The following is a 25,142-nucleotide window of genomic DNA, read 5'->3' on the forward strand; positions in this document are numbered from 1 at the left end:
TACCTATATATACATATATATGTAGTAACCTACAAACAAAACAAGACAAAATGTGTTAATAAATAGAGAAGTGTTGGAGAACTTAACTTGCCCATGATTGCATAGCACCTAGCTGGAAAGGGACAGGGTTGGAAAATAAACATAAATTGTCTTCCTCCAGAGCCCACATGTTTAAGATTACATTTTTCCATTATGTTTCTCACCAACCTGTTCTACTGTCCTAGATGCATCCAAATCACCATATTATCAACATATTCACCTGAGCATGGCATTATGACCTCCATATGGAAAACTAACAGAGACCCTGCTCTAAAAATCTAAATATCCACAGAGATGCATGCATTTCATACATAGGGAACTGAGTTGGGTGCTATTAATTTCCACTGCATAAAAATGGAAAATAAAACTTGTTTGTTAAAGAATAATACACTTTCAAACATTTCTGAACCCTATCTTCTTTCTCTCCTGCCCTCTCCAACCCTTTTATATCTTCCTCTTTCAGCTCATTCTTTCTTCTTCACATATTCCCCAAGTACAGTATGACAGCACCTTTCTTTGAGACACTCCCTACTGTGAATAATTCATCCATTTATTTAACAGACCTTATTGATGACCTACTATGTGCCTAACACAGCGTTGGCTTCTGGTCAAGAAAGATTAATTATAGTGTCCATGTCTTCCAGGGAAGATGGAGTCTTAGCAGATGATGGGCCCCATAGTCAGTGAGCTGTAGGTGTGGTAAAAAAAAAAAAAAGCAGGTAATACCTGCCCTTTCCTGTAGCATGTTTTTTTTTTTCCATCCTCTTTCTAGAACACTTTTCTTACAGACTATAAGCTCCCTGAGTACTGGGACCACACACCAGTCATTTCTATTGCGCCAGCAGCTAATACAGTGTCTGGCACATATTGGGCCTCATAAACTGTTTTACATGATTAAGTGAATGAATCTGAGTAAATGAAATTGGGTAATCAGTATGCATCACGAGTGACTTAAAAAAAGCAACAACAACAACGGGATTTAATTAACTATCTCCCTCTTCTCCCAAAGTGTACTCTTGGTACCAGAAGCTGAGTGGGATAGCGGTTTCCTAAGTACAGACAGTCCTACTGGGAAAAAGATGCCTTCATTGCCTTTCCGGAAAAAATCGCATCACATTTAATAGAAAATTTCCTGAGAACCCTCTCCAGGTGAGAAGAGGGTGGACCAGCTGGCCCACGCCTCCCTCGCCTGCCCTCTGTGGGACTCTGCTCTTAGGAGGAGCGCAGCTGCTATGAACTTTTTTCCTCCCATTAAAAGTTCGGTCAGTTAAACTATAAAACCTCCTTTAGGAGTCCGGTTAAAGAGGTAGGAGCCAAAAAGCTGAGCGCGCCGCGAAAACAAGTGAGCAAAAAGCCGACGGTCTCTTGAGCAAACGCGGTCTCACCTGGCTCCTGCGTTTCAGGAACAGCCTGAAGACCCAGGGGGGACCCGCGGCGGCGAGAGAAGGGAGGTCTGCAGGGAGGCCCGCCACCACCTCCTGTCAGCCTGCTCCCCGTTGCGCTGTCGCCCTCAAAGAGGCCGCCCGATTGCAAGAAGTAGCCACCAAAGGTGGCTGCAAAGGAGCCCAAGAGCAACTACCCACCCGAAGAGTCACACCTGCGCCACCCTGGAACGCTGCCTCCTCTGCCGAGGCTAGACCTTCTCCGAGGACCCCGCCTCCCACTCCGAACCCTGAGTCTGGACTTCCAGCGTCCCTCACCCTCCAGTGTCACTGCCTCCGGCCAGCCTCTCGCCGACTTCTTGTCCCCGGGTCTTCCAGCATTCGGAAGCGCGAGCTCTCTGCGCAGCCCTGAGTAGGAGGCCACGCAACATCCTAGTCGCACCGGTTTCCAACCTCTAACAAGCCCCTGGCTCGCCACTCCAGGGGGGAACGCCAAGGTCACCAGAAGTGTGACTACCTCTACCTTCACGCTCCCCCAATTCCCACCTTTCTGCGATTCCCAGGGTCGGGTTCCTTTCGCGTCCCTCACTCCCGCTGGGGGTCTCCTCCTTAGGCACCCCCTCACCCCATCAGGAGCTCTCCCTGCCTTTGCCCTCCCGGTCCTTGCTCCCTCTGGTAAAGCTCGCTTTCTCTTCCGGGCGAGGCTCTCTCCTGTCTGCCCTCGGTAGCCTCAGAGAAGGAGGGGAGCAGAAATGCCTCCCACTCGCTCAAGGGGAGAGGCGGGGATATCGACGCAAACTTCTGCTGCACTTACTTTGGGCCGAGGCTGCCGCCCCCTCGCCTCCGTTGCTCTCCCACGGGCAGCTGCTCCGCGGCAACCTGGAGCCACCGCGCTCGCATTCCCCACACCGGCGCAGCCGCGAAATGGCAGGACTGGGGTCTCTGCCGGCTGGCGCGCCCAGGGCCGGGGTCCCGGGGCCGAGGTCCGGCCACCGCGCTGGTCGGGGAGCTGAGCAGAAGCCGCCTCCAGCAGCCAAGGGACACTGCGCACCGCGCCGCGCGCCCTGCTCCTGCGCTGGGTCGCTTCTGTCGGAGTTGCAGTTTCAGTGCGTGCCAGGACTGCAGCACCCTCTCCGCCCTCCCCCGGAAACGACTTTCAATTCACCTGCAGGCTCGCGATGCTCCCCCAGGCGAACGGCGTAGCGGCGGGTGCAGAGGAGAGGGAGGAGCGCGCGAGCGGCGGCGGCCCGAGTGCGCCTCCCGCTTCCCAGGCGGGGAGCTCGCAGCGCGCTCCAGCCGCTCTCCTCGGGACTGCAGTCCTGACGTCACCCCACCCCCACCCCGCGGAGGAGCGGCGCCGAGGGTGGGGTGCAGCGAGCGAGGACACGCGAGTGTGAGTGGGAGAGTGAGCGCCTGTGTGTGCACGCGCGCGTGTGCCTCGCGAGGCTGGGGACTGGTTGGAACAGCAGCTGGATCCCACGACGAGCCAGAAACCGAGCTCACTGCAAACCGGCGCCGAGGGGCCGCCGTGAACTGCCGGGGGCGCTCGCTTCCAGGCCGGGGCGGGGACGCTACGGACACTGAGTTTGGACGCGACCAAAGGAAAAGGATGAACGCCATAGAGACCGTGGGAGAGCGGGAGCTGGGCGCTCATTCTCTTCCCCTGAAGTTAGAGGATGCACTGGGTGCCTTTTAAAAGCTGCATATTGAGGTTTAGGAGGAAGAGGGGAGGAAAACGTGCGGGAGGGTTGGTTTTCACGCTCCTGAAGGAAGGAGGCGAGATGGGGAGCTCTCAGGATCCTCTTGGCCTCCACTCCCGCCCCGAAGTCCTGGACGGGAGCCGGGTTTGATGCGCTGAGGGCTCCTCGCGCCACCTCAGGGCAGACACCCAGCCCGCTGCGCTGTGTACTGAGAAGCGGCCGCAAAGGGACCAGTGGGGCTGGGACTTCCCCACCTAATTACCCGCCGCGCGCGAACCTGGCGTTTCCGCCAGCAGCTGGGCGAATGTACCCTGAACCAGAGAAGGGTTCAAGGCCGAGGCAGGACTCTAGATGCGCCGTACCCTACCTACCCCTTCGCTTCTCGGTCTGGGGCCACCCTGGTTAGAACTCTTGAGAAGAGTCCCTTGAGATCAGGGTGAGGCCCCAGTTTGAGGTTTTGCCACACTTCCAGGACCTCACTCTCAAATGGGACCTAAGTAGCCACCCAACTTTCCTCTTTCTCAAGGTGCCGAGGGAAGGTGGACAAAAACACAGATTTTCTGCGGATGCATCAGATGAAGGGTCTTTAAGAGGTTCAAGGATGGCTGAAGATTGTACCTGGAGCTTTGTCCCTTAGCAGCCACCCGGCTGTCTTTGGGGCAGAGTGAGCTGCTGGGGTGCCTTCGGAGCTCTGCACCCCGCCACGGTGCTGAACCTGGAGCGCCCCCTCCGCCTCCTGGCCGGAGCAAATGCCCGATGCGCTCTCGCGTCGCGGGACAGGCTGTCAGCAGCGAGGCAGCAGGTACGCACTGCAGTGACCACCAGAGCAGCTAGCAGTTTTGCCCCAGTGGCATAATAGTGGTTTTTAACATCAAGAGTCTCACCTCCTGAATCCAGAGCACTGTGTGATGACCGAGATGCTATCTCATTCATTAAAATACTTCTTTAAAATGGAAGGGTGGGGAGGAGGAAGTAAACAGAATAGGAGAAAAAGATCCCCTGTCCACAATAACACTTTTTAACTTCAGCTTAATAAAAGCAGGGTCAGTAGAAAGTTTCACTGCAATCCTGAATCTCATATGGAAGCTTTGTTAAGAAGTTTGGGATTTGGTCTACTGCCTTAGGTTTAATAATCTTAGAAACTCTCACATTTGAAAATTAGAGTAGCTAATTGGCAATGTTATGTATATCCTTAGTGAAGGGCTGGATTTAACAAATAAACAGAATAACTAAAATAAAGGTACAGTATGTTCCTAATTAGAACACAACAAGGACATTTCAGAGGACAGAGGGAGTATCAACTTCCGGGTCTTCTTGCAACCTTCCTATTTTTTACCATGAATTTTAAAACACCCTGTCATTGTGAAGGAATTACATAATAGGTCCTAGTTATACATATTTCAGAAACAGCGATTCCTCAGTAGGAATCACTGGTTCCCGAAAATATTAATTCAGATTAACAGTGTGGGAAGAAGTAAGTCATTGACAAAGGAATGGTTTGAAAAGAAGATTGTGGAGTGGCAGCTATGCTGGTACATATGAACCTTATAAGTTGTATCACAATATTGCTCCCATGTGTTCAATGTCAACAGCGAGTTAGCATGCAGTATTAACAGATATGACAGGCTCAAGGACAGAGCCTCTGTAATGACTATTTGAAGTGGCAGGCCTACACAATCCTTCCTTGATTGACTATTGTATTCTGTTCACACCCCCAGGATAACTTTTTTACACATTCTAATATGATTGGTTGTTTGCCTGTCGCCCTTCTAAATTTATAAAATTAATAATCTCCTCCAGGGCAGGAATTTTTTATCTTTTTTTCCACTGGACCCAACACAGTGCCTGTAAATGGCAGGCACTTACTAAATTTATGTTGATTGGATTCATGTGTTTTAAAGAATATAAAATAAGTGCATTTTAAAAACTGTTTTAAACTGACTCATATGTCATCTTACATGACTCAGACAAAATGTATTCAGTATTTATTTGCTTATTTGTTTATTTATACTTATTAATATAGGAAATGAAAAGGAGAGAGGAGCAAAATCAGTTCTCAAAAAGAGACTGACTGAGTGGAAGTTTAAGTTGTCCCTGGAACATCACTTGCTGCTCTTATCCTATAAGAATTTTCCTGTTTTTCAACTGACATTTACATGTTTTAAAACTTTGGCATTTGGAACCCAGAAGCACTGTCCAAAGTACATTGCAAATATTTTTCTGTTGTTCAGAATGCAGTATCTCATTTAAGTTGAATGTATACATTTATAATAAATTAAGAAACCCTGTTAGTGCAACTTGCCCTTGACTTTGCCCTGATCATTGTGAGGACAGCTCACCTAGGCCCAGGCACTGCCAATATGCCCCAACACACTGCAGGCCAATGTTGTGTGACTGTGCTCTCCAACACAGGACACCTACTGCCAGATAGTTCAATTATCAGGCACATTTCAGAGAACGAGTGGAAAATTAGCTACACACACACACACACACACACAATCACGCACGCCAATCCATAGCTACCATAGAGCCAGAACATCAAGTTTATAATGAAGAAAGAGCTCTGTTGGGAGTAAAAGGAAGGGGGTGTCAGGGAAAGGGCACTATTTTATTATAACAGTGGCTTTTCATCATACGCTCAATAGCCATTAAAGCCTCTAACCAAACCCTCTAGCAAATACATGTTGGCAAAACTATGAAGACTCATAATTCTGTCCTTCCAGAAGCTATCTCCTGAGCAAAACAATCTTCTGCAACAAAAAAAAAGAAAAGAAAGGAAAGGTGAGAATAGGATAAAACTTATCTCACATAGGACTTATCTAAAAACCAGTTAACATACATATCTTGTATATAATGTGTATGTGTATGCACATACATACATACATATCACTTACAGATTATGCTCAGAATAATTTTAATAAATCTGTCCAATTATGTAGCTGTATTTTTAGAGAAACATTTTAAAAGAGCCTAAAGAGCTCATGATAAAGAAAACATAAAAGATTTTTAGCACTTGTTTTCAGAATATAGTAAATTTGGTATAAAACACTGAAATTTTACTGCCACTTCTCCAGGACTTGGGTTTGTTCTTAGTATTTTATGCTCCATGATATATTAATAGCTTTGTATTTGAACTGTGTGCATAGTGCCCTCTAATCCTGTAGAGTTAACTCCAAAGACAAAATCTAAGTGGTTGATTTGTTTTAAGAAGTTAAAGCCCTAAACTGAGAAATTCAAGTTTCAAAAGTGTGAACCAAAACAAGTAGTTGGCATAATATATTTATAGATAGTACTATTACATATCAGCAATAACTTTGCTAATGAAAATCAGATTTGGTTAGTGTTATTATATTTTAAAATAGTAAATCATTTTGCTTATGCATGTATTCAAATGTTGTAATTCACCCCTCCTAGATTCTCAAATAGGACTTAAAACAAATAATTCTCTGAATCTGCTTTTTCATGAACTATGGAGTACTCAACCTAAATGGACTGTATTGACACCAAAGAACAATTCTGTCACGTTTTGAAACCTCATGAGCAACAGTATAGAGACAGGTTGTTGTTCTATGTGTCAAATTTTGGGGAAGCCTTCCTCAGGTTTTAGGGGTTTTTATAAGGGATACATCTATGTACAGATCTGTTTATATGTAAAAACAATGCTGCTAGTCAGTTTTCAGTTTTCCCATGACTGATATGAAGTCAAGAAAAGCCCTAGCCAAGAGAAGAGATTTAGAAGGTCGAGTACCTCTCAGACTTGTTTCCTGCCCTCCAAGAGCCTACAGTCTGGTGCCTTTGCTCTTTCACTTCTTTCCTTGTGAACTCCCCAGGAGTTGTGCTTTATGATCAAGAGATCCAGACACCTAATCCAAGTAAAGGAAGACTGAATTTCTGGGAGCTAACTAAAGTTCTAGAAAATACTTTTAAGTGGATTTAATTACAGTGTTGGAGTCTTCCCAAATTGTATGGGGCAACTTCAACCTAAAACTACAAGACCACCTGCTTTTGTCCTTCAGCCCTTCAAAAACACTTATTTCTTGAATCCCATTTTGTTTGATCTTCCTCCATTTATGCACCAGAACTTAGATACCTCTGGGCAGAGCCCTTGTCCACTTATGTGTTTATAAAGCATTACATACACTTACTGCACTCGATAAATAATAATAACAGTAATCACCCTCTATACAAAATTAGAATGTTAGCATATTCAACAAGTCTAGTATGCTGATTTGCTTTAGTGCTTCATAATTATCTCATGAAACCAGTGGTATAATGGCCACTACATTATACAATCTTTCATAAATATGTTACTATATATTCTGGCAGAGAGATGCACCTGTGGTTTTCCTCCACCCTCCTCTAAGATACAGAAATGGCAGGGTGATACTTAAGTGGTATTCATGTTGCAAACTATTCCAAGGAATCTCCTTTTCAGCCTTTTCCACCCCAAAAGCCAGCCAGCATTAAGCATGGTTAAGACATTATGGATTCTAAGGGAGTTACTTGAACAAGAAGAGGGAATGTATAATTTGCCCCACCTAAAGAACAGCATGAGAATTGTAGATTGCCACTCACTTATTGCAGGCAAGGCAGGGCACAGGGGCATTTATATAAGCTTTAACCATAGGTAACTACCAGTGGCCACCATTGGAAGCTTATTGAGCTTTCGTTGTCTCGTCAAACAACAAAGGAATGTTATTAGCCTTGACTTTGTTGTAAACACAGTGAACTGCCTCTCCTTTTCAAACTCAGAGGAAAGAGCAAAGAAACTGCTGAAAATGCAGTCGACAGATACCTCTGGGTTTGTAATGAGCAACACCGCTGATCTCCTGCAGCAAACTTGCCAGGCTGAGGTAATTAAGTTAGTACTGCAGCTGAAATCATTAAGCAGACAGGTTCCATGCCCAAAATACCCGTGCCATTTGAAAATATATAGTGTTGAAAGAGCAGTACTACATAAAACTGAAAACCTCACACCATTTTACTACCTAAGAAGAGAGAGCTCCCTGCCTTCCTTGCTTTTTGCCCAAGGGTTTTCTTCTAATGCAGCAATGTTATTTTAATGTGCCAGAATGGAAACCTTGGTCAGAGAGTTCTGCAGTCAAAAATTCCAGTGTCTCAGGCTGTATTTTTAGTCTTCTGAATTAATTGGATATAGCACCATATAGTAAAAATCTCTTTCATGCTCTTGCAGAAATACCTAAGGCATAGTTCCCAGAAAGAACTACGGGCTGGCCACAGAGCTGAGACACTGCAAAGGGGCCAGATCTGCACTCCACAACCCTGGCTTTCCAGTTCTTTCCAGCAGAGGAAACCCATTGATTTTTACAATATATGAGGCTGAGCTTGGGAAATGTTATCATTTGAAATATTGTGCCACCCACCAAAATAATCATTAGGTATGTATGTCTTCACTTGCTGCTACCTAAAAAAAAAAAAAAAAATCTGTCTTTACCTAATCTTCAGATTTGTATGTAAAAGATCGTGGTACATGAGAAATGTAAGTCAAAATGCCTTCCAGGACATTCCCATTAAAATGATAAAAGAACTATACAGTTACTCTACCTGTTCTCTAGTGACTTCTTCTGAAGTTTTAAGCCATATATTTTAGTTAAAACCCATCAGAAGATATATGCTACTCAGTGCTGGGCAGGCAAAAATATATATCAAAGGAGAAATATTTATAATGGCAATGGATGCGTGGGGTTCCCAATAAAAGGAACATGTTCCAGCTTGAGTTTCAGCTTGCATCCCAGACAGCTACTTATAAGGAGGGTATTATCAGTCAGGGCTCAGGATAGGAAACAAATTACTCTGGATATTCTTAGAAAGCAGTGATTCAATGTCTGGAGTTAGTAGATCACAAAAATCACTGGAAGATCTAGAGGAAAAAGTTCTGACCAAAAACCTGAGCCTCCAGAAATTGACATGCAAAAAAATACAGAACTGAGCTCCCAGGCCAGCCATGACCTCTGAGGCTGCCACTGGAGCTGGGAGTTTGAAGATACGCCCCATCTCTGCACACCCCTGCAGCTGTTTCTGGACATTCAGAAGGCAGGAGACTGCCGATGCAGAGAAATTTTAATTTTTGTAACCTCTGTCCACAGAAAGAGCCAAAGCTAGGAGGAAGGGGGCGCCTGTATCACTTCTGCCATCTAAATCACGTGTGAATGTATCTAATTAGGGAGTCCCACCTTGAATCCTCAACCTTAGATAAAGGAACTGTGGGAAATGATGCTTGTCGCATTCCAGCCTCTCCAACTCTGGGGATAGATGGTGATCATGTGAGTCAGTGAACAGTCCCAAATACAGGTAGCCAAGACAGAACTTCATTTGACACTCATCGGGGAGAGGAGGAGTTTAATAAAGTTAGATGGTAGCAAGGAGGCAGTAATCTTGAGAACCATAAATGTCAATCATTCGATGACCATCTTATCCTTGTCGCCTTGTGTCAGCAACTTAGAGAAAAAGTTCTCATAAAAGCGAATGAGCCATTTCACAGAAACCTCTCCAAGTCCCTAAGCAAACAAGCAGTCCTGCTTAGAGATTCATTAATGGGTTATACCCATGTCGGGGAGGGACTCATCCTTCAAATATACACAGCAGACATAGAAAAGAGCATGAGATCGTGGCAAAAGACAGTATCAGCAATGCCCACGTGGCAGAACAGCAGGCCTGACACACAGGCCAGCCAAGAGACCTGCACATCACTGGGACGTGGCTCCAGTGGCAGCAGTGGGGCACTGCTCCAGTCATCAGTCCCAAGACCAGACAGTGAGAGAAGAGGAGAAACCATACGCTCTCCAAGGCAGCTGAGATAACTGTTCAGGAAGGAATCCTGCAGAGGTTCAGAGGTTATTTGGATGCGTGGGAGAAGGGGCTAAAAGGCCAGGTAGTAGGTGATTGACTAGGACAACAGCCAAACTGAAAGTAACAATCAAGCCTTTCCTCACTAACTGTGACAGTGTAAGCAAGAGGCAAACCGGCTGCCAGCTGCCCAGTGTTCCAGTTTTCCCCAGGGAATGGTACTGGGCAAGGGTCAGGGGGATCAGTGGAGATAGCGGGGCAGTGCTGAGATGCTCTTGCTGCTGAGTAGCCCTAGACAAGAGGCTTCTGCCTTTTTTTATGGGCCCCAAGGTGTGGAGAGGGTGGGTGGAAGGACCAGGCATGCAAAGGTACAGACTCAGAGTTGAGAAAAGTGCCTCAGCCAAGGCCATCAGGAGACCTCTATCCAAAGACCGGGAATGCAGATGTGCAGGTGAGTGCGATGACTCAGGGGCCCTGAGTCCTTGACTGCAGCTCCCTCCAGAAAACTGCAAGGCAGTGGCTGTGTGCCCAGCCTGGTGTGGAGGACAGCTTACCCCCACAGCAAAACCCTTGTAATTACCTAGGGTTGGCCCTGAAAGATCCCACGTAAGAGTTTGATTTGGAGCTGGCTGGACCCATCAGGAAGGTGCAAGGAATGCTCTCTCAGTGGAGGATTAAAGTCCTGTAATGCAATGTGGGGTAGAATTATATAAATACTGTGTGTGTGGGTGTGTTGTGTGTGTGCATGTGTACCTCTATTAAGTCCCTGCTTTTATGGTGGTCTGGAGAAACAGATTACATATTTTTAGACTGCATCCACACAAAGCTATATAGAAAGATTTTTAAAAAAAAGATACCTATGAAGAAATGTACTATTTTTCAAAGCCTCTTGCTTATTTGTTCACCAAGACTGCCAGGAATGCCTTAAATTATAACAGTGATGTTAACAATGACTTTGGTGTCTGAATTTTTTTAACGGAACTTCCGAAATCTTTTAAAAACAGCAACAGGAGACCAGATGAGGGCAAAGCCCCCAGTCTCAAGCTCTAACTCTTCTTGAAAGATTTCCAGAGAGGTGGCCCTCTCCATTGCTGTGCATTAGCACATGATTCTTCATGCTCTGATTCTCGGATCCCTCTGACTTGCTGGGAAGCAGTGCCGACTGGGCAAAGGAAAGGTCATTCCTTCTTAGACTTTTGAGGAAGACCTTCTACATCCCATAGGCTATGTTTTGGTTTTGTATCTTGTGTGCACTTTTTCAAGGGAATCTGAGGGAAATGGGAATGGATGCACATCCTGAATTAAAACATGGGCTTTTCTTGTCTTGAGGACCAACAAAAAGGATTTGAATACTTCTAATTTCGGGAGTTTCTTTTAAAATACAGCTGCTGAAGTCCAATTATTTTCTGTTGATTCTTTTTAGTATTTGGCCTATATCTGGGACAGATGTTCCATTTCTGGCTGCCCAACACTTTCAAACATCCTTCTTATTTTAGGAAATGTTCCACTTCATAAGTTTCACCTTTTCAAGATTGAAAAAATGGATATTTCATTTGTTCAGCCTCCTTTGCAGCTTGAGCACAGGCACATAAATTGGTGCTGGTAATCTGCTACACCCCCAAGAGACTTCAGGTCAGAAGTGAGCAATGGGAGGAATACACTCTGTGTGGGCATCCATTTTACTGGAGAGAGTGGCAGCAGCGACTTGTGGCTCTCAGCAGAAGCTGTGATGGATAGCAAGGCAAAGCCTTTACAAGTGGAATCGGTGCTGGCAGCAGGAACAGCTGGAGCCAGGCTGAGTCACAGGCAGCCCTGCAAAGTCAACTATCTGGTGCAGTCGCAACATGTTTCTCCTGTACCCAACTCCACGGTGTGGTTTACACGTGTTAGTGGAACGTTAGCCCTGAGCTTGGTGTTCTCCACTGGAATTGTGTTGAATCTATACATCAGAACTAACATCTTACCAATGTTAAGTCTTCCAACCATGAACAAAATATGTATCCCCTTTTATTTAAATCTCTTAAAATTTCTGCCAGCCTGGTTTGTAGTTTTTAATGTACAGCTCTTGCAGACTTACCCCAAATATTTCACCACTTTTGTGCTGCTGTAGTGATACTATTTTTCAGTTTCCACTTCTGAGAGCTCACTGCTAATATGGAGAAACATGTTGAGTTTTGTATATTGATTTTGTATAGTGCAACTTTTCTAAATTGTTATTAGTTCTAGGAATTTCTTCATACATTTCTATCAGATTTTCCCATAGACAGTCACATCATATGTGAATAAAAGCAGTTTTGCTTCTTCCTTTCTGATCTTGATGACTTTTGTTTCTTTTCCTTGCCTGGTTGCACTGACTAGCAACTCCCTATATTGATCTATAAAAGTAATAAAAGTGCATGTCCTCGCCTTGTTTTTTATCTTAGAGAGAAAGTATTGAGTCCTTCATCATTCAGTGTGATGTCAGCTACTCATTTTTCCTCTATGTGCTTTATCAAGTAGGGAAAAAACACTTTAACCAGGAATAAAATTTTGCTAAATACTTTTGCTGTGGATGTTGAGATATTCACTATGCTTCATATTCTTCTGCTTCTTTTCATGCCTGGTAACTTTAGATTGGATGCCAGGTATTAAGAATTTTACTTTGTGGGCTGCTGGATAGGTTTGTGTTTCTATAGGCTTTGTTCTTGGATGCAGTTAAGTTATTGGGAAACTGATTCCGCTGGATCTGGCTCCTCTGCTTTGTTAAGCACATTCAGAGTAGTGTCCCATCTAGGGCTAATTTCCCTCCACTTCTTAGGCAAGATCTTCCTGGGGCCAAGATCTACCCGTTGGACTGAGAATTATGAGTTTTCCCATTTTGGCAACAGGCACTGTGTCAGCCACCACGTGAACACCAAGTATGATCCCTTTCATCTGTGTAAGTGGTCCTTTCTCCTACCTTGGGTAGTTTTCTCACAAGCATGTGTTTATTGGTACCTGCAGAATACTAAGAAGGTACAATCTGGAGCTCTCTGGAGCACCCTCTCTGTGCAGGTTTCTCCTATCTGTATTCTGTCCTGCAAACTTTAGCAGACTTTGAAACCTCAGACTCCTAACCCCATCATATAATGCTCACCTCATTTGTTTCCCATTTCTCTGGGAGAAATGTTCTTCATTAGCTGATACTCAATGTCTCAGAAACAATTGTTTAATATTTTACCAGTTGTTTTAGTTGTTTCTTCCCAGAAACAATGCCTGTTACTTCATCTTGACCAGAAGCAGAAGTCTTAAGTCAAAGTCTGTTGGATAAAGTGTGCTGAGTGAGAATTCCTTTGTAAAGTTGTCTTGACCGTGACCAAGAGTCTCTAAGAGGCACCTCATATATACCCTCCACAATTTCTGTGTTGCTCCTTCAAGGACCTAGTCTCACCTGTGACAACCCCAATCAAACTCCCAGTGGAATGTCTGTAGATATCAACAAGCTGATATAAAGTTTATAGAGAAAAGCAAAAGATTTAGAAAAATTTTGAAAAAGCAAAGTTGGAAGCCACATACTATCAGTTTTATGGTTTTACTATTAAGCAATAAGGCAGTAAGATATTTGTTCAAGAACAGATTAATGAAATAGGCTAATAGACTTGCACAAATATGGTCAAATTATTTTTGACAAAGGTACAAGGAAATCCAATGGTGAAAGAATCATCTTTTCAACAAACGTTGATGGAAAAATTAGAAATATGCATGTGACCAAAAAAAAATACCCACACTGACCTATACCTCACATATTTACAAAAATTAATTCAAGTGGATTACCTTAATTGAAATGTAAATCAATCAAACTGTTAGAAATAAACATGGAAGAAAATATTTATGACCTTGTCAGTTTGTCATCTTCTTACAAAGTTAAGAATACGTTCACCATATGATCCAGCAATCTCATGCCTAGAAAATGGGACTGTAATGAAAACTTATTTTCATACAAAGGACTGTATGCAAATGTTTAGAATAGCTTTATTCATCATCACCAAAAAGTAGAACCAGTCCAATTGTCCCTCAACAGGGGATTGGATGAACAATCTGCATTACATTCATACAATGGAATACTAACCAGCCAAAAAAGTAATGAACTACTCTTGATAGATATCTAAGAGGGTGGATGAATCTCAAATGCATTATGCCAAAGGAAAACAACTAGACATTAAAATGTAAAGAATGAACAATTCCATTTTTATTACTTCCCAGCAAAGTAAAACTTCAGGAATAGCAAAGAGGTCAGAGGTTGCTAGTAGTCAGGGTGTGAAGGAGAGACTCCCTACAGAGGGCAAGTACGAAGTTCTTTGAGGGATGATAGAACTGTTCTCTCAGTTGTGGTGGTGGTTTGTAACTCTTTGCATTTGTCAAAACTCCTAAAACTGTAAACCAAAAAGAGTGAATGGTACTGTATGTAAATCAAAAAATAATATTGAAAAACCCATTTACTGAATATTGAGATGAGACACCCACCACTTTTCCATGACTCAGCTCCAAGAATACAGGCAGCTAGTCATGTTCCCCAAGCCTGGAAACTAGAAAATTCTCTTCTCTTGAGATATAAAAAGACTCTCTGGAGTTTGAGGAAAAGATTTTCATAGACTGACATTTGATAATCCTCATGGAAACAGCTGGACCTCTCCTATGAAACTTGCAGGAAGCCCTTGTAGATGTGTCCTGTTGCATACACACATATTTAAATAACTTCTTAATATAAAGAGACGTCCAAGAAGCCATAGATATTCAGGGGCAATAAGACAATGGAGAAAGTTGAAAAAAGTTAAAATCTGCATTTAATATCCTCAAATTGCAAGAGAAGTTATTTTCTCCACAAAAAATATATATTATAAAAGACAAAGAGAACAATAAAGAATTAAATGATAAAGTTAAAATAAGGTAAACAGAATAAAAAATATCAAAAGGGATGGAAGATAAATTGAGGGATACCTACCAAAAAGAGAACTTAAGATAAAGAGATGTAAAACAGGAAAGAACAATTATGGAAATTTTCATGATTAATTCAAAATTCCACATCTAAATAATAGGTAATACAGTAAAAGGAGAACAAAGAATACAGGCAGGAGATTTGGCTAATAAAAAGTACAAAATAGTTTCCTAGAATTGAAATGATGAACTCAACAAAGTGAATAAGGAAGGATCCAAGCAAAGGATGTCATTATGAATTTTTAAAACACCAGAGTTTTTTTTAATCCAAACATTTTCCAGAGAAAAAGACTAGTTATATTCAGAGGATACAGAATCCAGAATTACATTAGACTTCTTATCAGAGACACTGGAAGCTAGAAGACAATGGAGCAATATCTTTGGAATTGTGAAGAAAAAAACAAAGTCCATATCTAGTCAACCTACCAAAGTACAAAGGTGATACTTAATACATTTTTAGACATTCAAAGTCTCAGAAATGTTATTTGCCTATTCACATACACTATTTCTCAGGAATCTGTGGGATGATATTGCACAACAAGAGTAAACAGGAAGCAGAAGGAGCCAATCTAAGGAACAGGGGATGTAATGCAGAATGAGAACAAGGGTGTTCCCCAGATACCATCTCTGCAATAAACTAGATCACACCATCTGGACTGGAAGAGGAGCGGAGAAGGACTCAGGAAATGTCTCCATGGGGACACAAACTAGAATTTGTAGCTTACTTGCCATGTTTTACCATGTGGAAAAGTATTTAAAATAGTATCACAGGTTTTACAGTTCTTGGGAAGAGTTTGGGAAGGACTTGTGATAAGAACATTAAAAACAAAAACCCTAGCAAATAAAAATGAAGCAAGTGCCAACTCCACAGAAAATGGAAATGGTCACGGAAAACAAAATACACTCATAAAATAAGATTTTGCTCAGGAGAAAATAAAACTTTCATAGACATAAAAATGTAACATTGATTATTGATTTTATTTAAAAAGTGTCAGAGAAGTGTGTAGGAAGGAAGGAGCAAGTTGAGGGCTGCGGTGATCTCATGAGAGTTCCAAATGCTCATCTTTCACACGAAGAAGTCAACAGACAGTGTCTGAAACTGAAAAACCAAAGTGAGAGTAGGATTTAGAATCCTACAGGTAATTATCAGAAGAAATAGCTAAAAACAAGCAGGGGAGCTTCTGAGAAACCCAACTCAGGTATTGTGACAAGAAAGCACTGTTTTTTATTGGACATGTTAACTTTTTAAAACTCCACGCACTTAAAAAAATTTTTTTCAACACCATGTTTTACTTTGAAAAAAAGTGAATGTAAAGTTTTAACTGCAATTGCCTGTTGTGAGCATGTCAGTGAGAGTGGAAGTGGGCAGATTGCTGTTTTTGGAGAAAAGGGAGGCTGTTTCCTGTTTTTCGAATCTGCTTAGGCGCAGAGCCCCAGTAGTTCCTAGGGAATGAGAGGAGCACAGCATGATTCTTAAGTTTCAGACCTTCTTCTTCTCAGCATTGTTTTCTTTAAAGAAAGCAAAAGGGTAAGAATTTCTGTATTTTAAAGTTTCTTTTAACTCTATTTTCTTTTTTGTGTACTTTTAAATAGAACTTTTTTTGTCAACATAGTCACCAGCACTTTAATGCCAGTCATATTTTGCTGCCCCAGACGGCTGACTACCAACATATGTAAGATGGATCCTGGCAATAAGAAATTGATAGGACTAAATGTCACTACAGACAGGACAATGTGGAATTGGATTTTAGTGTAGTCAGCCCTTAAGCTGTCCATGAAAGAATGCGCCCTCAGAAAAGGTCCCAGAATGACATCTGGAGGCCGAAATCTTATGCCAAGATCCATGATGCTCCAACAGTGAAGAGCTTGGTGCAATTTCTTGGTCAAGGGGTCAATCTTACAGGACCCAGTGTGACTTCTCAAGGAACTGCAGGGCTGGCCTAAAGTACTCACACCTTCAGGGCAGTGACTGATCAAATAAAAACAGGCCTCTGAAGCTGCCAAAGAACCTTGAAAACAAATTAATTCCTACTGGTGTGACATATGTTGGCTCAGATGTCTGTGACTGACATTATATTAGGCACCAGAAGTACACAGAGACAGTGACATAATTAGGATACTTTAGCACAAGTAAGTCAGGTGAAGAAAAGTTTCATCAACTTTTACTTGTGGATTTTTAAATAGATGGATTTTTAAAAAACCAGCTGTCATTTCATTGTTGTTCTTTATATATCTGGCCTTATTTCTTAGATCTTATTGTGTCCATTTTTTTTCTGAATAAATCCCTCTTTCTATTCTAATGAATTGATTTTTTTTCTTTCCATTTTTTTCCCCATGCTAATTTGGAAGATAATACATTTTATTTCTAGTTTTCAAGCAGTTGTCCTTGAAATTGTAACATACTTATATTTAAACTCTAACAGTAATCAATAACTTTACCAGCCCACTGAATAATATTAAGCCTTGGGTGGCTTCAACCTTATCACCCATTTCAATCCTAACATACTGCTGTCATCTAGCTTTTGAATTCTATTGTGTTTTATTTGTTTTAGTTTCAAACATTACCGATTTTTTGTTCATATCTGACTTGAACCCAAAGTTAAACTGGCCTCACAGAATGAATAGGGAGTATTGTCTTCTTTTCCTCCTGGTATCTGAGAGAGTTAGTAAAAACTGGAACAATCTTTTCCTGAAAACTTTGGTAGAGTTCATCTGTGAAATTTTCTGGTCCTGAGAAGATTTTTAACTATTTAATTTCTTTAATAGTCACGTATAGTAAGTTATATTTTTCTTGAAATTATTCCATTTCATCTAAATTTTCAAAATTCATTGGAAAAATATTTTTGATAGGATTTTCCTATCTTCCTTTTCTTTGTTTTATCTCCAGTCGTGTCCCTTCTTGATTTGTAATATTATTTATTTGTGTCTTCTCTCTTTTTCTTTAACATTCTCCCAGAGATCTATTTTCAATTTTCAGCAACCAACACTTGACTTTTTGATCTGCCCTATTGCATCCTTGATTTCTTTTTCATTGTGTCCAGCTTTTATCTTTACTGCTGTCATCTATTATTGAATTTTCTAACATTTAGAAATTGGAAATCGTATTAGTTTTCAACCTTCTGCATTTCTAATATGCATTTTTGGGCTGTAAATTTCCCTTCAAGTATCTCTTTGGTTGCACTCTCCAAGTTTCAACATATGGTTTTTTCACTATCATTCACTTTTTAGTATTTTTTTATTCAATTTTGATCCATGTGTTAGTTCTTTGAAATATCCAAATACATTGAGATTTTTACATTCACATTATTTAGTTAACCTCTTATTTAACCAAGTGTGGTCAGAGAACACGGTCTAATTGATTACTGTTTATTAAAATTTGTTGAGATTTGTTTTATGCCCTAGTATGTGATAAATTTATAATAGTCCATTTGTTAGAACATTTTTGGACTCTGTAACTGAATTTCAGATTGCCCATTGAATCAAGCTTACTCATTGAATTGTTCAAGTTTTCTATATTTTTGCTGTTATTCTTTATCTATAAATAGAAAGAAAGTTATGTTGAAATTTTCCATTCAGCAGCTGTATGTCAAATTACTCTTATACTTCTATTAATTTTTCCTTTGCATATTTGTAGTCTGTTGTATTAGATGTGTGTGTGTGCATACACACACATATGTATATATACATGACTTTTATAACTTCCTAGTGGATATATTTACCTACTTTCTAAATAATACACAGAGGATTATTGTCTTATTTCCAACCACTGCCAACCATCCTCCAGCTTACCTCCAATTTTTAATACAGTCTTTGAGCTCTATATTATTTATTGCAAACTCTACAAATCAGACATTATTGTTTTATACTCTCAATTTTGAATAGACTTAGTAATATATTTATGACTGTATTCATTTGCCATTTACCCCTATAGCTCTGGGTCTCCTTTTGAAGATTTCTTCCTTCCCTTTGAAAAACACCCTTGGGAAATTCCATAAGTGAAAATTTGTTGGTGGTAAATTGTCTCAGTTTTATTGTATAGAAATTATTTCCCTCCTGTTTGTGAAAGATAATTTTGCAAGGCATACAATTCTTGTTTTGCAGTTGCTTTCTGTCAGTACTTTGCAAATATTAATGTCCTCCTGTCATCAGGCTCCAGCATTGCTGTTGAGGACTCAGCTTGTAGTCTGATTATCATTCCTTCTCGGGTAAATTGCCTTTTTTTTTCTCTGGCTGCTCTTAAATACTTCTCCGTATTTTCTGTGTTCTGCAGTTTCACAAGGATGCATCTAGGCGTGGATTTCTTTTTATTTATCTAGGTAGAGATGTATTGGTCTTTTGGATTGGACATGTGTTCTTTGACAATCTTGGAAAATTCTCAGGCACTTTGACCTCCTTTTCATATTTTCTGCTGTTTCTTTAATGTACATTCCTTGTAATTCTCTCTCCAGCCATGTCTATTTGGCTATTGAGCCATTCCCTCAATGCTCTTCATGTAAATTTTTTTTGCGTTTCTAGAATTGTAGTTTGATTCTTTTCAAATCTGTCTGGTCATTTTATAGCCTTTCTTCCCTTAGTCTTTTTTAAAGCTCACTCTTTTTTCTTTAGACATATTAAACCTAGTTGCTTTATTCCCTCTGATAGTTCTTTGTGGGTGCAGCTTTATGTTTGTTACTCTGCCCTTAGTTTTATTGGATTGATTTTTTGCATGTGTGAGTTTTGAGTTTTTATTTTTTATTAAGGGTTCACAGTTGGTGGGAACTCTCTTTCTGGGAAGTGGGAGGCCTAGGGAGAGGGTGTGTTACTCTAAGAATCTGACTTTACTTCTCAGGTCCTCTAAGGCAATGTCTAACAAAGGTTCCTTTTATCCTGGGATTTTACAGATCACACACATAGTGCACATTCAAAGCTGAAACTCCTTGTCATGGCTGTGACCTTGAAATCTTGGGGGAAATTCTCTTTCATTCCTACTCAAAATTGAGACTGAAACTGCTTTGCTTGCCATCTGAGTCTTCTAAGCTTATTTCTTCTTGTTCACTGTTTTTCTTAGAAAGTAAACGGTCCCTAAAACTCTTTTTTGAGAAAACTCTAAGCATGAGGCTCTCTAAATGTTCTCAGAGAAAGCAATGGTTTCAGCAATTCATATTCTCCTTGGACTAGCTTTCTCATTTTGTCCCTGATCTCAGTGGTTTTTCCATTGACATGATTTTTTTTAAATAAAAAATCTCCTGGCATTTTTAAATGATCTGTTATTATATGAATTTTGGCATATCTAGTGTACTATTTTGCTGTAATAACAATAACTTGGGACAGTTATAAGAGTTCAGGGAAACTTGCAATGATCTCTGTGGACTGTAACTCCTACCTCCCCTTCATCATATCTGGAAACTTCAGAAAAGGCTCCCAAGTTGCCAACAGTAAGTATTTGAAGCATCTCTTTATGTGAGATTTCAGAAGTAATGGGAAATGGCTTGCTGTTCCCCTCCTCTGGAGGGTTTCTCTCCTTTGGTTCCCCTCTCATATTTCTATTTTCCTTCTCCTCCAGTTCCCACAACTCCAGCTGAAGTCCTTTTCTCCAAAAAGTGGCTTCTGTGCATGGCAGTTCCCAGCCACAGGTCATAGGTCACTCCAGGTATGCCAGAAGTTAGAAGAGGCTGGGCTGGAGCTCTTGATGGAGAAGCCTTGTCCTCATGAAACAGACGTATCAAAGTTTTCTTGTTTGTTTTATTTTACTCTGTTTTAAGATCATAGAACAGACTGAATTTTTAGACTTTCTTCTTATAAAACCAAACTGCCATAGAGGGGGAAAAAGACCTTAAAAGCCTGCAAGGGTCTTGAGATAAATGAATGACGATGTGGCAACTTAAAATGATGCTGTTTCTGCTTTGAGTCAGCATACTAACCATAGCCCTTATAAGTATGTTTATTGCCTAGCTGGGTAATGTTCTTAAAACGTTTCAGTGTATAGAACCACATTGCACCCCGAGGAATAGGATTAGCTGTGGAGAATTGTTTGTCATTTGCAGGAGGAGCTTTCCCAGAGTCACAACGCTGAAGCAGAGAGAACTTACTCTCGTAGGCTTCCTCATTTTAAGCAAGATAATGTGTTTCTGAGCAGTTAACAAAACAAGGACCTGGATAAGACATGACTACGTAGAAAAACAGGAGAAAAATAAGCCCAGAGTTTCTTAAAGTAAAGAATAAAAGTCTAAATTATTCAATAAGAGTTATGTCATTCATTTCTTGGATTTGTACAGCTTCACGGGAGCCTCACTGGAACATCCTGCTCTCTAGATCAGAATTTCTTAAACTATATCCAGAAAGACATAGTTACTGAAATATCCACCTGATAAATTATTTTCACTTCTAAGTGTAGTGGCCATGTATCTTAGACTTTTCTGGGACAATTCCAGTATAACTCTATTTTATTCTTTTCTATAAAGCAGTGGGTTTCCATGTTTGACCAAATGTAGTTTCATATTATTCAGTTTAGAGATTAGATAACATTCTATTACTGGACCACATGTTCTGATTTTTAACTGTATAAAATGAGGTCACCATGAAATCTCAAAAAATGTTACAGTGATATTCTGCTATATTTATAATACTCAAGAATCTGAGCTAATTTAGCTTAGATTCACAAAATCATTGGAACGTAAAAGCACTTGTAGGGTAATGTAATTTATCCTTCTCTTTTAGGTGAATAGTTTCGTCTGATTCATCCCAGGCTGAGAATTTATCCTGTTTCTAAAGACAGTCAGAAAAGCAGAACAATCCTCTTCCTCTTCACCCTCCCTCTCTGAATGCATAGCCATGTCCTGGATGAGAAAAAATGTAAAGTTCCATCCCACACCTGTGCCTAAGTCTGTTTGCCCCGTATCCATGCCATGATGGGGTCCAAATGCTGGTTTTTTTCCCTAAATCATTGTGAAAATCAGAAAAATGACTACATATCACTCTAGCAAATACTTCACAATGTAAAATACCTTGTTTGGGTCCCTACACTATACTTTCTTCCACCTCTTCCCATCCCCTCACTGCTATATAACCCATGGGCATTCTTGAACTCTTAATGCACATTATATAAAGCTCACCCATATCAATTTGGTCACTTAACACTTACTCCATCTCCTTCCTTAACTGAAATCTGTCTCTATTCTAAAGGACACTGCTTCCCCACCAGCCCTAGATGCTGGAGACCACTCACCTCCAGGGGCAGAGGTGGAGTTGGCATTACTGCTCTGCCTTTCTGTCACCATGCCCTTGTTGTAACACTCATGTCACCTTACTATTCTACCTTCTTGTCCATTCTCTGTATGTTTATGCCTGAGGTCCTGATAACTTGTCTCATTCATTAATGACATCTGGCTCATGTCTCCACTTGCCATCTCAAGTCTTGCCATATTGTTCATTGTTAATGTAGATGATGCTCAACACCTCAACTCCAAAGACTTCCACTTCTAATGCTTTTCAACCTTGATCACCAAGACTACACCTGGATCTTGTGGTTCTATAAACATGGCTCTGATGTCTTCAGCTCCAAGTTTCTACTCTCTGATCTAACTGGTTTTTCTAGGTGTTTCCTGAACTCAAGTCATCAATTATCTGAAGCACCCCTTACCCAATTCCTTTGCACCCCAGGCCTTTTGCAGACTGTCTGGGGCTACAGCCTTGGATTCCTGCTACATTAAACCTCAAATCCCAACCCCAGATAATAAGCCCATCTGGAACTGCAGCTTAAAGCCATTTCAAAGCCACAGTCCTCAGCCTCAGTTACACCCTCAGTCTCAGCACCACAAATTCCTGTCACATATCATAAGCCAGTCTCAAAACAGTATTTCAGACCAACCCTACTCTGCTCTTTACCTCTTTCAAGTGCTCCACTTTCCTTCCTTCCCTCCTTTTCAGTAGACAAATGGGTCTCTTGCTACCTGGGAGAAAATGACTTCATTTGTCATGACTTACATTCCATTCTCCTTGCCTTTATAAAATGTAGCTTCTCTCATACCCATCCTGCCCCACTGCCTCTGATATCACTCAGTGATCAACATCCTGTGGCCAACCTCTCTACCTGTGCCCTTGACCATATTCTTTTATTCCAACTTCAGGGCCCTGAGCCATCAACCAGCTTCAGTTTCTCTCTGTTACCTACAGGACAAAGGTCGTACTTGCTAATATAGCTCATGCCACCCTCATCTCTTTTTACCCTCATCCACTCCTCTGTGCTCTAGAACTGCTCTGACCAATATGGTATCCACTAGTCATATTTAAATTTGTGGCCTATTTAAATTTAAGTGAATTAAAATTTAATTTAATTTAAATTCAGCTACTCACTTACACCAGCCACTTTTCAAGTGCCCAATAACCACATGGGGCAAGTGGCTCCTGTACTGAGCAGCACAAACATCAAACATTTTCCGCATTGAAGAAAGTTCTCTTGGCCAGCACTGCTCACCTTTACTGAAAATCTTGCACATCCTCAAAAGGGTCAAGGTTTTTCATGTCTCCACCTTTGCACAGAGAGATACAACAACCATTTCCATGTCACACCATTCACACCAGCATCTACACTCATCAGTATGAGGACATCCACTTCCAGAAGCAACTGTTGGTGGTGCTGCAAGCAACCACTGAAGTTCTTCATGCCAGTATTTATGTGGTGATTAGTATGTCTTTAAGACAATATGGATTCTTCTCTTCAGGCATAGTAAAGACAAGGAAGATATACTAATGGGAAGATGGGACATTATACTTCAAGAAGGGCTTTTAGATTCCATCCTGCCAGTCTTTCCAAATCTCCATTAATCAAAACTTGAACTGCCATTGTAGATAGAGTAATTATCGTACAGCTTCTCCTTAGAAAGTCCTTTTTAATGTTGTTAAAAGAAAACCTACCACAAACTAGTTAATTATCTTTGCTGAGGTTCTATTTTTCGTGCATCCAAATGATCAATCATCATGCAACAGAGAGAACACCTAGAAATTCAATCACAACACTTAGGAAAAGTTCACAAGAGTTGCAGTGAGAAATAGTAAAAAAGTGAGTATTTCTCAACACTATGTATCCCCCAAATCAGGCCTTTGCTGTATGAATGATTTTATTGAAAGTAAATTAAAGTCACTGATGAAAACCAGAAATAGCACCATTTAGATAATAAGCATAGAACAAATTCTAAAACCAGATACCAAGTTTGTGGTAATTACTTGTCATTTTGAATATACTTCATAAATATCAGGACAGGCATGAGAGATGAGCGACCAGCCCTGCCATTCACAAGGCTGAGCAATTAGCTTCAGCCCTTGGGCCTTAGCCTCGTAAATGAAGTGACAGAATCAGAGCAGATTCTAAGTTCTCTTTTCACTCTAAAAGCAGTGGTATTGCTGGGGTGTGGGTGAAGAGTAGAGCATTATTTAATGTAATCAATATTTTCTCAATGTTACATAAAGAGCAATGTAAATCCAGCTTCAGGTTCCTGTCCCTACAGGGTTGCCACCAAGTAATTCTTTGTGCATAGAAATTCTGGAGTCTCCGACGTCTAAAATGAGAGTGTACAATGCATCTATAAGAGCAATCTGTGGGGCTGGGACATGAAGAGGTGTAGGAGGAGTAGACTACAAGAGCATTCACAGGCGAGTGTAAGCTTATAAGATCAGTGAATACTTCTTTCTGTCTTTAAAGAAGATATATTGGTTTTGTCAACACAGTACTTCTCTCTCTTCATCTTGGCTTATTGTTTGTACACAGGCCTGTTTCTAGCATGAAATACTCTTTTAAAAATATTACAAATATACAAACATTATTTGTAAATAAAATTTCAAAAATATTTAGTTGTTTCGATGTCTTTGCTAAGATGATAAGCTCCATTGGGAGGAGCTTGTATATACTCACAAGCTTCCATCTTGGGTGTTTGAGGTGGGAAGGTTAGACATGAAATGCTGTATCATTTTATTATTTTTCAGTTTGATAGTGATAAATGAATAGAGAAAAGGACATGCACCAAGGTGGAAAAAGAAGTGTATTTTTCTTCTGCAATATGAAATGTTAAATTATTCTTAATGTGTGACTTAGTCAACTTGGAACCAGTGCACTTCAAAGTAAAATGAAAAGAAATGAAAATTGATGGTACAATGGTTCCGTGACTACAAAATTTAAAGCTGATACAAATAGCATATAAAAATCTCTCTAATCTAAGCAATTGCAATTCTGAGGTATACGTGTGTGTGTGTTCAGGCAAATGCCATCGTGCAGATTATTTTTATTTTC

At 40.9% G+C, this 25,142-nt stretch overlaps 2 protein-coding genes across 2 annotated transcripts in view; one reads left to right on the plus strand and one right to left on the minus strand.

Annotated features, from left to right (window-relative positions):
* Window positions 1–2,521, minus strand: part of KIAA1217 (KIAA1217 ortholog) — a 622,979-nt gene extending 620,458 nt beyond the window's left edge. Inside the window, exon 1 of the mRNA XM_073229082.1 lies at window positions 2,236–2,521. The gene's annotated coding sequence lies outside the window, so the exon portion shown is untranslated. The remainder of the gene's footprint in view (window positions 1–2,235) is intronic.
* The window catches only part of LOC108405600 (uncharacterized), a 108,967-nt gene extending 84,310 nt beyond the window's left edge, over window positions 1–24,657 (plus strand). The window contains exons 2-7 of the mRNA XM_073220178.1: window positions 601–722; window positions 1,443–1,808; window positions 2,103–3,923; window positions 8,316–8,520; window positions 20,424–20,510; window positions 21,578–24,657. Of these exons, the coding sequence (XP_073076279.1) occupies window positions 601–722; window positions 1,443–1,808; window positions 2,103–3,117 (1,503 nt within the window). The 3' untranslated portion in view covers window positions 3,118–3,923; window positions 8,316–8,520; window positions 20,424–20,510; window positions 21,578–24,657. The remainder of the gene's footprint in view (window positions 1–600; window positions 723–1,442; window positions 1,809–2,102; window positions 3,924–8,315; window positions 8,521–20,423; window positions 20,511–21,577) is intronic.
* The last annotated feature ends 485 nt before the right edge of the window (window positions 24,658–25,142 follow it).

The sequence above is a fragment of the Manis javanica genome, chromosome 2, assembly GCF_040802235.1.
Source record: "Manis javanica isolate MJ-LG chromosome 2, MJ_LKY, whole genome shotgun sequence".
Taxonomy (NCBI): Eukaryota; Metazoa; Chordata; class Mammalia; order Pholidota; family Manidae; genus Manis; species Manis javanica.